The 12,282-nt window shown below is 44.8% G+C and overlaps 1 protein-coding gene across 2 annotated transcripts in view; it reads left to right on the top strand.

The window, feature by feature from the left end:
- The window catches only part of ITGA3 (integrin subunit alpha 3), a 128,000-nt gene that overhangs the window by 92,268 nt on the left and 23,450 nt on the right, over positions 1-12,282 (top strand). For both annotated transcript variants that reach the window (XM_040330811.1, XM_040330812.1), the window contains exons 15-18: positions 1,606-1,768; positions 4,408-4,476; positions 7,576-7,655; positions 10,384-10,461. In XM_040330811.1, coding sequence (XP_040186745.1) covers positions 1,606-1,768; positions 4,408-4,476; positions 7,576-7,655; positions 10,384-10,461 — 390 coding nt within the window. The remainder of the gene's footprint in view (positions 1-1,605; positions 1,769-4,407; positions 4,477-7,575; positions 7,656-10,383; positions 10,462-12,282) is intronic.

The following is a 12,282-nucleotide window of genomic DNA, read 5'->3' on the forward strand; positions in this document are numbered from 1 at the left end:
ACCAACATCTTGGGCCGGATTCAGATACATCGGCGCATATTTCTGCCGGCGTAGCGCATCTCATATGCGCTACGCCGACGTAACACAGAGAGGCAAGCAGAGTATTCACAAAGCACCTGCTCTCAACGTTGCGCCAGCGTAACATAAATTCCTTGGCGTAAGCCGGCCTAATTCAAAGTAGGTGGAAGGTGGGCGTGATCCATTTAAATGAAGCGTGACCCCATTCAAATGATGGGCCGAACGAACGGCGCATGCTCCGTCCCGTGGACGCATCCCAGTACGCATGTGTCAGAATCACGTCGTAAATACTCCATAAGATACGTCGAATCACTGCCTACGAGGTGACGTAACCTACGCCCAGCCCTATTCACGTACTACTACGTAAACAACGTAAAATACGATGGCTGTTCCCTGGTCCATACCTTCACATGACTTAAACCTGCTTTATGAGGCTTAACTTTACGCCGGACGTACGACTTACGTAAACAGCGTATATTAATGCGCCGGGCGCAAGTACGTTCGTGAATCGGTGTATCTCACCCATTTGCATATGGGAATCGAATTTCCCATATGCCTCCAGCGTAAATATGCGCCCAAGATACGCCGGCGTAGGCAAGTTACGTCGGTCATAAGAAGCCTATTTTCAGGCGTATCTAGTTCTATGGGCACAGCGCACAGATACGACGGTGCATCGTTACACTTACGCGGCGTATCTCGAGATACGTTGGCGTAAGTGCTACGTGAATCCGGGCCCTTATGTCTATCTTCATATATCGCTTCCCAGTGTGCAATACGGTCCACACAAAAAGAAATTAGAAAAATACTCCCAACAGGGTTATACTGTTAAAATATATTTATTATGATATATTATGTTATAAAATTAATATTTATAGATTTATAACTCTATTTATTATATGGAATTAGGAATTTAGAATTATGCAAAAAACTGCTGTTGATGCTAAAGAAAATATTTTATCATATATGTGATTTTTATTTTTCCCATAGATACACAGTAATTCATTTTACTGAAGCCAGATCAGATTTAAAGCCCGTACACGCGATCGGATATTCCGACAACAATTGTGTGATAGACATGTTTTGTCGGATAATCCGACCGTCTGTACGCTCAATCGGACAAACTGTCCGACAACAAATGTGCACAAGTCAGTCGGACTAAAATCCAAATTACAAACACGCATGCTCCGAACCAATGCTCACCATTAGACAACATTAGCAGAAGTTGCCCAAAGGGTGGCGCTAAAGAGATGAAAAACAACATAGTTTTGTGTATGTTGCCGTCTGTATGCAGAACAAGTTCACGGCCAACGCCTTTCGGATAAAATTTCACGGATTTGTCCGATGAAAGTTCGATCGTGTGTATGAGGTTTTAGTCTGGCTGCTAAACATTGCATGTTATTTGCCTTACTGAATAGGCTCCTTTTTGTTTGCCACTTCTCTGCTTAGGTAGTTCATCTTATATTTCATTACAGCTGCATCTGCTCAATGCAAAATACATACACATTCCTAGTTGTGGGGTTGCGGTATTGTTTGAAAATAGTGATCAGATAGCATTTTTCTTTCCATCTCCCTATGTCCTGCCTACAGGGTAAATGGGAACCAGATCCTCCATTATGACCCCAATGTGAACAAGGTCAACCTGCGGGTAATCGTAACAAATGCCCCGATCCCCACGTCTCCAGCAGATGACGCTCATGAGGCCATGCTGAACATAACCTTTCCAGATGAGCTGGTCTTTTCTTCTGTATCAGTAAGTGACTCTCTCGTGCTCTCTCTTGCTCTCTCTCTCTCTCTCTCTCTCTCTGTCTTTCTCTCTCTTTACCTCCCGCTACACAGCCAGTAGCATAATGAGCAATATTCAGTAATCCATAACAGCCTATTTATTTCAGATAACTAGATACATCTGTTAACAATTTACAGCTGAAGTTTAAAGATATATGGGATACAAGGTGGTATCAAAAAATTTAGAGACCAGTTTTGTAACACGCCAACAGATGGCACTTTCTCGCTTTTGAGGGTATTTTTAATGAGTTTGTTGAAGGTAATGATATACAAAGTGGTATCAAAAGGTTTCAAGACTAGTTTTGTAACAGGCCAATAGATGGCAGCACAAGGTTGCACGCCCAGTCACAAGGAGCACCGACCTTCAAAAGTCAGTGTGTCAAAAGACCTCGTCCTGTATGCAGCGGAAGCTGTGCAACTGGTGCTATTCTGGCCACGTGCGTTACCACGTCTGCTATTTCATTATAGACAGCAAGTTAGAATGAAGAGCACACGTGAAATTCTGTGGGAAACTGGGCAAATCTGCCACAGAGACGTTTTAAAATGACCCAGCAAGTTTACGGCGATGCTGCAATGGGTCGTTTGAGATGTTTTGAGTGGCACGCATGATTGTTCTCCGACGATCAACATGCACAAGTTGCCGAATGGTTACGACATTTTCAGTGGCTGAGCTCGTTGAAGGTCTTCTTGACCAGTGATGTTCTTCCGCCCTTGAAGTTGAAGTCTTCCAGTGATGTTCTTACGCTCTTGAAGTTGAAGTCTTCCAGTGATGTTCTTCCGCTCTTGAAGTTTCCCAGTGATGTTCTTCCGCTCTTGAAGCTGAAGTCTTCCAGTGATGTTCTTCCGCTCTTGAAGTTGAAGTCTTCCACTAATGTTCTTCCACTCTTGAAGCTGAAGTCTTCCAGTGATGTTCTTCCGCTCTTGAAGTTGAAGTTTTCCAGTAATGTTCTTCCACTCTTGAAGTTAGGCCCCGTACACACAACCAAACATGTATGCTGAAACTGGTCCGCGGGCCAGTTTCAGCATACATGTTCGGTCGTGTGTAGCCGCGAGCGGGCCGAATTCCAGCAAACATTTGCCCGCCGGGCCTTTTCCCAGCGGGCAAATATTCCTGGACGTGTTTTAAAACCGTCCGCTGGAATCCTGCCCGCTCGGACATGTACGGTCGTCAGTACAGACCTACCGTACATGTCCGAGCGCCCGCCGTCCCTCGCATGCGTCGAATGACTTCGACGCATGCGTGGAAGCCTTTAAATGGCAGGCCCGCCCACGTCTCCGCGTCATCGTCGCGGCGACGACGCGGACACGCCCCGCGTATTGTTTACGCGCGGACAACCATCGTACAGAAGCCCTCTGGCAGGCATGTACGGTGAAAACGGTCCGACGGACCGGTTTCATCGTACATGTTTGCTCGTGTGTACCGGGCCTTAGTCTTCCAGTTATGTTCTTCCGCTCTTGAAGTTGAAGTCTTCCAGTAATGTTCTTCCGCTCTTGAAGTTGAAGTCTTCCAGTGAGGTTCTTCTGCTCTTGAAGTTGAAGTCTTCCAGTGATGTTCTTCCGCTCTTCAAGTTGAAGTCTTCCAGTGATGTTCTTCCGCTCTTGAAGTTGAAGTCTTCCAGTGATGTTCTTCCGCTCTTGAAGTTGAAGTCTTCCAGTGATGTTCTTCCGCTCTTGAAGTTGAAGTCTTCCAGTGATGTTCTTCCGCTCTTGAAGTTGAAGTCTTCCAGTGATGTTCTTCCGCTCTTGAAGTTGAAGTCTTCCAGTGATGTTCTTCCGCTCTTGAAGTTGAAGTCTTCCAGTGAGGTTCTTCTGCTCTTGAAGTTGAAGTCTTCCAGTGATGTTCTTCTTTTCTTCAAGTCTTGACTCATTGCCACATCATTGACATCATTGCTGTCCATGATGAAATAGCAGACGTGGTAATGCACGTGGTCAGAATAGCACCAATTGCACAGCTCCTGATGTACATAGGATGATGTCTATTGGTACACTGGCTTATGAAGGTCGATGTTTCCTGCGACTGCATGTGCAGCCTTGTGCTGCCATCTGTTGGTGTATTACAAAACTAGTCTCAAAACTTTTTGATAGTATATCATTACCTTAAACAAACTCATCAAAAATACGCTCAAAAGGTGGGGAAGTGTTGGCGTTATATCTTTGTGTTGTCAGATTGTTATCAACTTTAAATGATTAGGGATTCGTTAGAGGATTATCTGGCACTTTTTTTTGTTGATTTCTCATGGACTTCTCAATCTGGAGGATGGTTGTTTTTTGTGGCCTTACCACTTTGTAACCTTGAGATGAAACTTCCCCCGTACGTTCTCCTGTGCTGTCAGACCAGACTACCATTGAAAGTTCTTTCGCCAAATAATGGTCAGGAACCAATCATAAACCATGCTAGGTGGTGATGAATGTTTTCAACCACTAGAAAGACTTATTATCACTCCCAGAGACTTTCCAGTTTGATCACTAGTCAACAAGCAGAGGTTTTCCGTACCATTGTTCTCCATATTATTCTGATTGGGTGATGTGGATTATAGAAATTTGCTTGTAGCACTCCATGCCACACATGATCAATCAGAGCTTCATTGTGTTTCTCTGATCTTACAGAGCCGATCCTGTACCTTTGAGGGAACTATCCTGTGCAATCTTGGAAACCCATTTAGGAGAAACCAGAAGGTGAGTCAAAAAGCTCTCTCTGCATTTTCTTCCAGCAATCTGTCGAAAAGAAAAAATATTTTAGTGAGCGTGTTATTACGAGCTTGTTTCTTCATAAATGCAATTAGTAGAGATATATAGGAAAGCCACTAGAGGGAGCACTCAGTGTGATTACCCTCTATTTACAACTTTAATAAGATAGACACACAGGGAGGGCATTCTTTTCATGTTGGCCAATTCATAGACCTTAGTGTGTTGGTTGACTCCTATTTATATATATATCATTCAACAGAGAAGGATACCATACTAAGATAACATGGAGGTTTACCACTTTAAGACCAGTCCTTTTCTGACATTTTTTGTGGGCCAGATTCACAAAAGAGATACGACGGCGTATCTCCTGATACGCCGTCGTATCTCTGAGAGTATCTATGCGGCTGATTCATAGAATCAGTTACGCATAGATAGCCCTAAGATCCGACAGGTGTAATTGACTTACACCTTCGGATCTTAGGATGCAATACTTCGGCCGCCGCTGGGTGGAGTTCACGTCGTTTTCCAGCGTCGGGTATGCAAATTAGCCTTTACGGCGATCCACGAAGGTACGCGCGTTCGTTACGTCGTCGCTAGTCTGTTTTTCCCGTCGCAAAGTTAGTCATGCTTTTTCATGGTTTAACTTTAGAACAGCCATGTTAAAGTATGGCCGTCGTTCCCGCGTCGAATTTCAATTTTTTTTTTTTTTTTGCGTAAGACGTCCGGGAATACGAAAGTACGTTACGCACGTCGCCATTCAAAAAACACGTCGGGGCGCCGTAATTTCACGCAATGCACGTCGGGAAATTTCCTAACGGAGCATGCGCAGAACGTTCGACGCGGGAACGCGCCTAATTTAAATGGTACACGCCCCATTTGAATTAGGCGGGCTTGCGCCGGACGTCTTTTTACGTTACTCCGCCGCAAGTTTACACTCAAGTGCTTTGTGAATCAAGCACTTACGAGGAAAACTTGCGGCGGTGTAACGTAAAGACGATACGTTACGCCGCCGCGGATGTACATGAATCTGGCCCAGTATTTTTTGCTAGAAAGTCACTTAGAACCCCAAACATTATAACACAATATTTATGCAGCGCTTTTCAAACTCAACTTTAAAAAATATTTATACTTTAATTAATTTTAATGCACAAAAAAATAAATATAATATCAAATTGTTTATTGAAATATAAAAGATGATGTTGCACAGAGTAAATAGATACCAAACATGTTATGCTTTCAAAATTGTGTCTGCCCGTGGAACGGCGCTAAACTTTGGTACCTAGTTTAGGGTTACACAGGAGTTCTGGTGCTAGAATTATTGTTCTCACTCTGATGTTCACAGCAGTACCTCACATGTGTGGTGCAATCACTGTGGTTATGGAGATGAGGAGTAGAGAGTGGATGAGTAGGGCTTATAGAGATGAGGTGGGGTTGAGAAGGGGTTATGGAGATAAGAAGGGAGGGAATGAGAAAGGGTTATGAAGAGGAGGAGAAGGGAGGGGATGAGGAGTGGTTATGGGGATGAGGAGAAGGGAGGGGGAGAGGAGTGGTTATGGAAATGAGGAGAAGGGAGGGGATGAAGAGGGGTTATAGAAATGAGAGGAGAGGGGCTGAGGAGGGGTTATGGAAATGAGGAAACGCAAGGGATGGTTCCTGTCCTGGTAGTTCTACCTATTTTTTAAATGTGCTTTTAAAGCAGTTGTATACCCACCAATTTTTTTTTTTGACCTGTAAGGCAAAAGGCATAATGAGCTAGTATGCACCGCATACTAGCTCATTATGAAATACTTACCTTAGAACGAGGCGTCATAGGTGATCCCGGTCCACGCCAAGGAGAGCGTAAATTTTCCCTCGGCATGTATTCGAGGTATCGCGGCTCCGGCGCTGTGAATGGCTGGAGCCGTGATGTCGTCACTCCCGCACATGCGCGTCAGAGCCTTCTTTCCAGCAAGGTCCGACGTCTGCTAGACTTTCAGCCGAGAATCTCAGGAGTGCATGTGCCGCTGAAGTCAGCGGCTCATTGCAAGGGGAATATATCCTAAACCATGCAGGTTTAGGAGACTTATAGGTAGATTCAGTAAGAGTTAGGCCGACTTATGAGTAGATAAGCCGGCCTAACTCAGAATCTACGCCGCCGTATGTTTAAGTGTATGCTCAAACAGAGATACGCTTAAACATATCTAAGATACGACGGCTTGCGCCGTCCTATCTTAGATTGCAATTTTTCGGATGGCCGCTAGGTGGCGCTTCCATTGCGGTCGGCGTAGATTTTGTAAATTAGTTTGTACGCCGATTCACGAACGTACGCCCGGCCGCCGCAGTCGATTTACGCCATTTCCGTAAGGCCTTAGGCGGCCTAAAGTTATTCCACCTATGAGGTGGAATAACAATGTTAAAGTATGGCCGCCGTTCCCGCCGTTCTAATTTTTTACTTCGTTTGCGTAAGTCGTCCGCGAATCGGGAGTTACGTCCACGTCGAAATCAATAGGCCCGTACGGCGTACTTAGCCGCAATGCGCACTGGGAAATGTAGGCACCCGGCGCATGCGCAGTAGCCAAAAAACGTCAAAAACGTGAGGTCAAGCCTCATTATCATTAAACACGCCCCCCTCCAACCCATTTAAATTAGGCACCCTTACGCCCGCCGCGTTTACACTACGCCACCCTAAGTAAGGAGGCAAGTACTTTGTGAATCATGTACTTGCCTCTCTTACTTAAGGCGGTGTAGTGTAAACACGCTAGGCTACGCCGCCGCAAATTAGCGCGCCCCTACCTGAATCTACCCAATTCTTTTTACCTACAGGTAAGCCTTATTATAGGCTTACCTGTATGTAAAAGTAAACAAAAAAAAAGGTATACAACTGCTTTAATGCTGTTTTTGACTTTGAGAAGATTCTGCTCACCTCCTAGCTTGATGGCCATGCAGGAAGTGATAAGTGATCATTTCTGCCTATGAGTACACAGTAGTAAAAACCCAACAAGGGTTCTAAGTTTTTACTCCCTATTCACTGCTTAAAAAATATGACCCTCATGGTTCAGTATAAGCAGCTTATCAGTGATAATCTATAACTTTCTTTTTTAATTGTAGGCGGAGGTCAATGTCACCTTCGAAGTAAAAGGAATTACCTTACAGACAAGAGAAGTGACCACTCGACTCCAGCTGTCTACGTAAGTTTTTATCGGGAAACTTTACACAAATGGGTGCAAGCTTAAAGCAGAACTTAAAGCGATATTAAAGACTATCTTTTTTTTTTTTTTATATAACAATCATCTTATACTTGCCTGCTCTGTGTAATGGTTTTGCACAGAGCAACCCTGATCCTCCTCTTCTCAGGTCCCCTGCTGGTGCTCCTGGCCTCTCCCTCCTGCCAAGTGCCCCCATTGCAAGAAGCATCCCACCTCATTCCCTCCACAAAGGATTGGATTAACCACTTGTTGACCGCCCTATAGCAGTTTTACTGCTACAGGGTGGTAGCTGTGCGCAGGATCACGTATATGTGATCCCGCAATTCCATCTGCAGGAGGCGCGTGCGCGTGCTTCTGCTGTCATTATTCACATTATAGCACAAAAAAAAATCAGGAGATCAAATACCACCAAAAGAAAGCTCTATTTGTGGGGAAAAAATGACATAAATTTTATTTAGGTACAGCATTGCATGTAACGCAAAAAGTGGCCTGGTCATGAAGGGGGGTATATCTTTCCGAGGTCAAGTGGTTAACAGCAGCAGGAGCCAATACTATTAAGAGAATGCATTAAAGCGAAGTTCCACCCAAAAATGGAACTTCCGCTTTTCCGGTTCCTCCCCCCTCCGGTGTCACATTTGGCAGGAAGGAGCAGATACCTGTCTAATACAGGTCGCAGATTCCGCAATGATCTACGCCATGTCCAGCCCCTCATCCGTCCCCCCTGCTGTCTTCTGAGAGACACACAGGTTCCAGAAGACAGCAGGGACCAGTGAGGACGCACAGCGCGACCCGTAAATGCGCAGTAGGGAACCAGGCTGTGAAGCCGCACTTCACTTTCAGATTCCCTTACTGAAGATGCCGGCGTCTGCACTCGGGAGCCAAGGGACAGATCGGCTTCGGGTGAGGACATCATGGGCGCCCTGGACAGGTAAGTGTCCTAATGTTAAAAGTCAGCAGCTGCAGTATTTGTTGCTGCTGACTTTTAAGGTAAAAAAAAAACAAAAAATAGGAAATTAGGAGGAAGACCTCAATGAGAGACCCTCATTTGGTAGACCATGTAGGTCTGGTACCTCCTAATCAATAATATACAAAATACTGGACCCTAACAAATGAAATATATGCACTATAACGGTACCCAATTTTTGTAAAAAGTATCAAAAAATATTTATTATATGATAAAAATTGCACATGTATACATATCAAAAAACATGCAAAACACACAAAAACTGCACATAAAACATAACAAAAACCATCTAGTACTCCTTGAATACAGGTTCTTGGTGGCTCCCCTATGGTGGAACACAGTAAGTTGGTGTAATTTCAACGCAGTTTGCGTTTCACAGGAGATAACCCACTTCTTCAGGAAAAGTTAGGTTAATAGGACTCTTGGTTAATAGTCAAAAACATCACAATAGAAACATGTTGAATGGTCCTCCTACAAATGGTCATTGTCACCCATATAATGCCACAGGACAGTTCTCTTCGTTTTCCAAGATAGTCATTAGTTCGTATTTATTTGGAACTACGGTTTTTCCGGGCGTATAAGACGACCCCCTATTTTTCCAGGAAAAATGTTGGTTTTGGGATAAACTGGCCCTTCTGGGATGGGTAGCTGGAACAACCACTGACAGGAACATGCTTTTTTCAAATCTCACTGTGCCATTACATTACATGCCTCCACTGTGCCATCACATGCCTCCACTGTGCCATCACTTGCCCCCACTGTGCCATCACTTGCCCCCACTGTGCCATCACTTGCCTCCACTGTGCCATCACTTGCCCCCACTGTGCCATCACTAGCCTCCACTGTGCCATCACTAGCCTCCACTGTGCCATCACTAGCCTCCACTGTGCCATCACTAGCCTCCACTGTGCCATCACTAGCCTCCACTGTGTCATCACTTGCCTCCACTGTGCCATCACTGTGCCATCACTTGCCTCCACTGTGCCATCACTTGCCTCCACTGTGCCATCACTTGCCCCCACTGTGCCATCACTTTCCCCCACTGTGCCATCACTTACCCCCACTGTGCCATCACTTGCCCCCACTGTGCCATCACTTGCCCCCACTGTGCCATCACTTGCCCCCACTGTGCCATCACTTGCCCCCACTGTGCCATCACTTGCCCTCACTGTGCCGGCCAAGACGATCTCCCTACCTTATTCTGTTGCAGATTCTGGCTTCCAGGCTGCAGGCATCCATGATTCAAAAGCCGTGCCTTCTCCTCGGACAGTTCCGTGATAGGCGGAACACAAATTTTCCCAGCAGTGCCTCTGTTCAGTGTTCCGCCTATCGCGGATGTCCTCTCGTCCGAGGATGAGAAGGCATCCGTGATAGGCGGAACACTGAACAGAGGCCCTGCTGGGAAAATTTGTGTTCCGCCTATCACGGAACTGTCCGAGGAGGAGGCACGGCTTTTAAATCATGGATGCCCGCAGCCTGACGGAGACTGTCACCGGCGTATAAGACGACCCCCGACTTTGGATGCATTTTTTTGCATCCAAAAGGTCGTCTTATACGCCGGAAAATACGGTAGGTATCAATAGTGAAATCCTATAGTATGCATCTAGTGATAGTATACAAGGTATTATATTAGGTACGTAAAGATCACGTCGTTCCTCAGATCAGCATGGAGTGAGATATCTGTATATCTGTTTGTCTAAATATAAATCTTATTTATTTTTATAATTTTTTTCGCTTGTTTTTTAGGTCAAGTAAACAGGAAAAACTTGAAGAAAAAAATGCTGACTTCATGGTGGACTACACTCTGGAGACATCATTATCAGTGTAAGTATTTCCAAGGTTCTCTTTCTCAACTTAAAGTGGTTGTAAACCTCAGACAGGAAATATGAACAAAGCACATCCCTCTATACTGTGTACTTGTCTCAATTAAAAGCACTTAGTGTCATTTATGTCTGCTGCCCCATTCCTCCATAAGCATGCATCACTTCTGACATGTTTTCCTGACACTAATGCCGCATACACACGATTGGAAAATCCGACAAGAAATCAGTGGATTTGTTTTCTGACTGAATTTTGGCTCAAACTTGTCTTGCATACACACGGTCACGCCAAATTTCGATTGTCAAGAAAGCGGTGACGTACAACACGACGAGCCGGAAAAAATGAAGTTTAATGCTTCCGAGCATGCGTCAACTTAATTCAGGGCATGCGTCGGAATTGCATACAGACGAAAAAACAGAGAACCAGCTCTCAAATATTTGTTGTCGGAAATTCCGACAGAAAAATTCAGATAGGAGCAGGAGCATACACACGGTCAGAATTTCTGACCAAAGGCTCACATCAGACTTTTCTTGTCGGAATTTCCGATCGTGTGTATGCGGCATAAGAGATTAATGGTGACAGGGGAGGGACCTCCAGCTGATTGACAGCCTCATCTCTGTTCCATGTGGAAGGGGGGCGAGTCTCTTTTCTCTAATCAGCTCTGAGAGCTTTCCTCGCTGAGCTCTGCAGTGTGTGATTTCAGCTCTCCGCCCCTTTTTTCTGAACTCTCAGACAAGCTTTCTAAATTCTGGAATTGAATGGCTGTAGAGAAGAGAAGACCGAAGATAAACAGGTACAACTGTAGGTGCATTTGTTTCTTCTCTCGGTATCAGTTGAGGCCATTCATTTTACTGGGTGTATATAAAGGTTTACAACCACTTTAAAGCTGTATTAAACCAAAAAGCCAGCATATATTATATTGCAGCTACTTTTTTCCTCCTCGTTTCTTTCTCCTTCCATCTTCTCCCTCCTTCATCCTCCTCTTTCTCACTCTTCTTTTTTCTTCCTCGTTCTTCTTTCTTTCTCATTTGTACTTCTTCCTCCTATTCCTTTCTTCTTCTTCTTTCTTTCTCCACATTCTGCCTTTCTTTTTCATATGTCTTTCTCCTTCCTTCCTTCCTTCCTTCCTTCCTTCCTTCCTCCCTTCCTTCCTTCCTTCCTTCCTTCCTTCTTTCCTTCCTTCCTTTCTTCCTTCCTTCCTTCCTTCCTTTCTTCCTTCCTTCCTTTCTTCTTCCTTCTTCCTCTTTTCTTATCTTTCTTCTTCCTTTTTCTTCTTCTTTGCTCTTCCTCATTCCTGCTTCTTTCTGCCTGTTCTTTGTCCTTCTTCCTTCCTCTTCCATCTTTTTTCCTCCCTCTCCTTTCTCTTCCTCCTTTTTTCTCCCTGCATTTGAACAGAAGATGTTTTTTAAGGATCACAGGAAAAATTGTTGGCACTCGAGATAGCATCAAACAGTCTTCATTTATGGAAAAAGCATGTATAATAGCTGCAGGGCAGCCATCGCACATTTTGGGGCCCCTTACACAGCTTTAGTCAGGCCCCCCCTGAAGCAGAGGGGTGCTGATGAAAAAAAAAACAAGTGTAATCTCTTCTCTCCTGACATGAGATAATAAGCGGGATGGGGGATGTGGCTTGGCCCCTTACAGGAGTAATGCAAAAAAAAAAAAAATAATGTAAAACGGGAGGGAGGCTGGCCGGGCCTGTAAGGGGCCATGGAGGCCATTGGGCCCCTTACAGGTGTAATGCAAAAAATAAATAAATAAAAAAAAGAAAGAAAAGAAAAAAAAACAGGAGGGGGGACGGCCGAGCCTGTAGGGGGACCGGCC

The sequence above is a fragment of the Rana temporaria genome, chromosome 12 (genome assembly GCF_905171775.1).
Source record: "Rana temporaria chromosome 12, aRanTem1.1, whole genome shotgun sequence".
In the NCBI taxonomy this organism is placed as follows: Eukaryota; Metazoa; Chordata; class Amphibia; order Anura; family Ranidae; genus Rana; species Rana temporaria.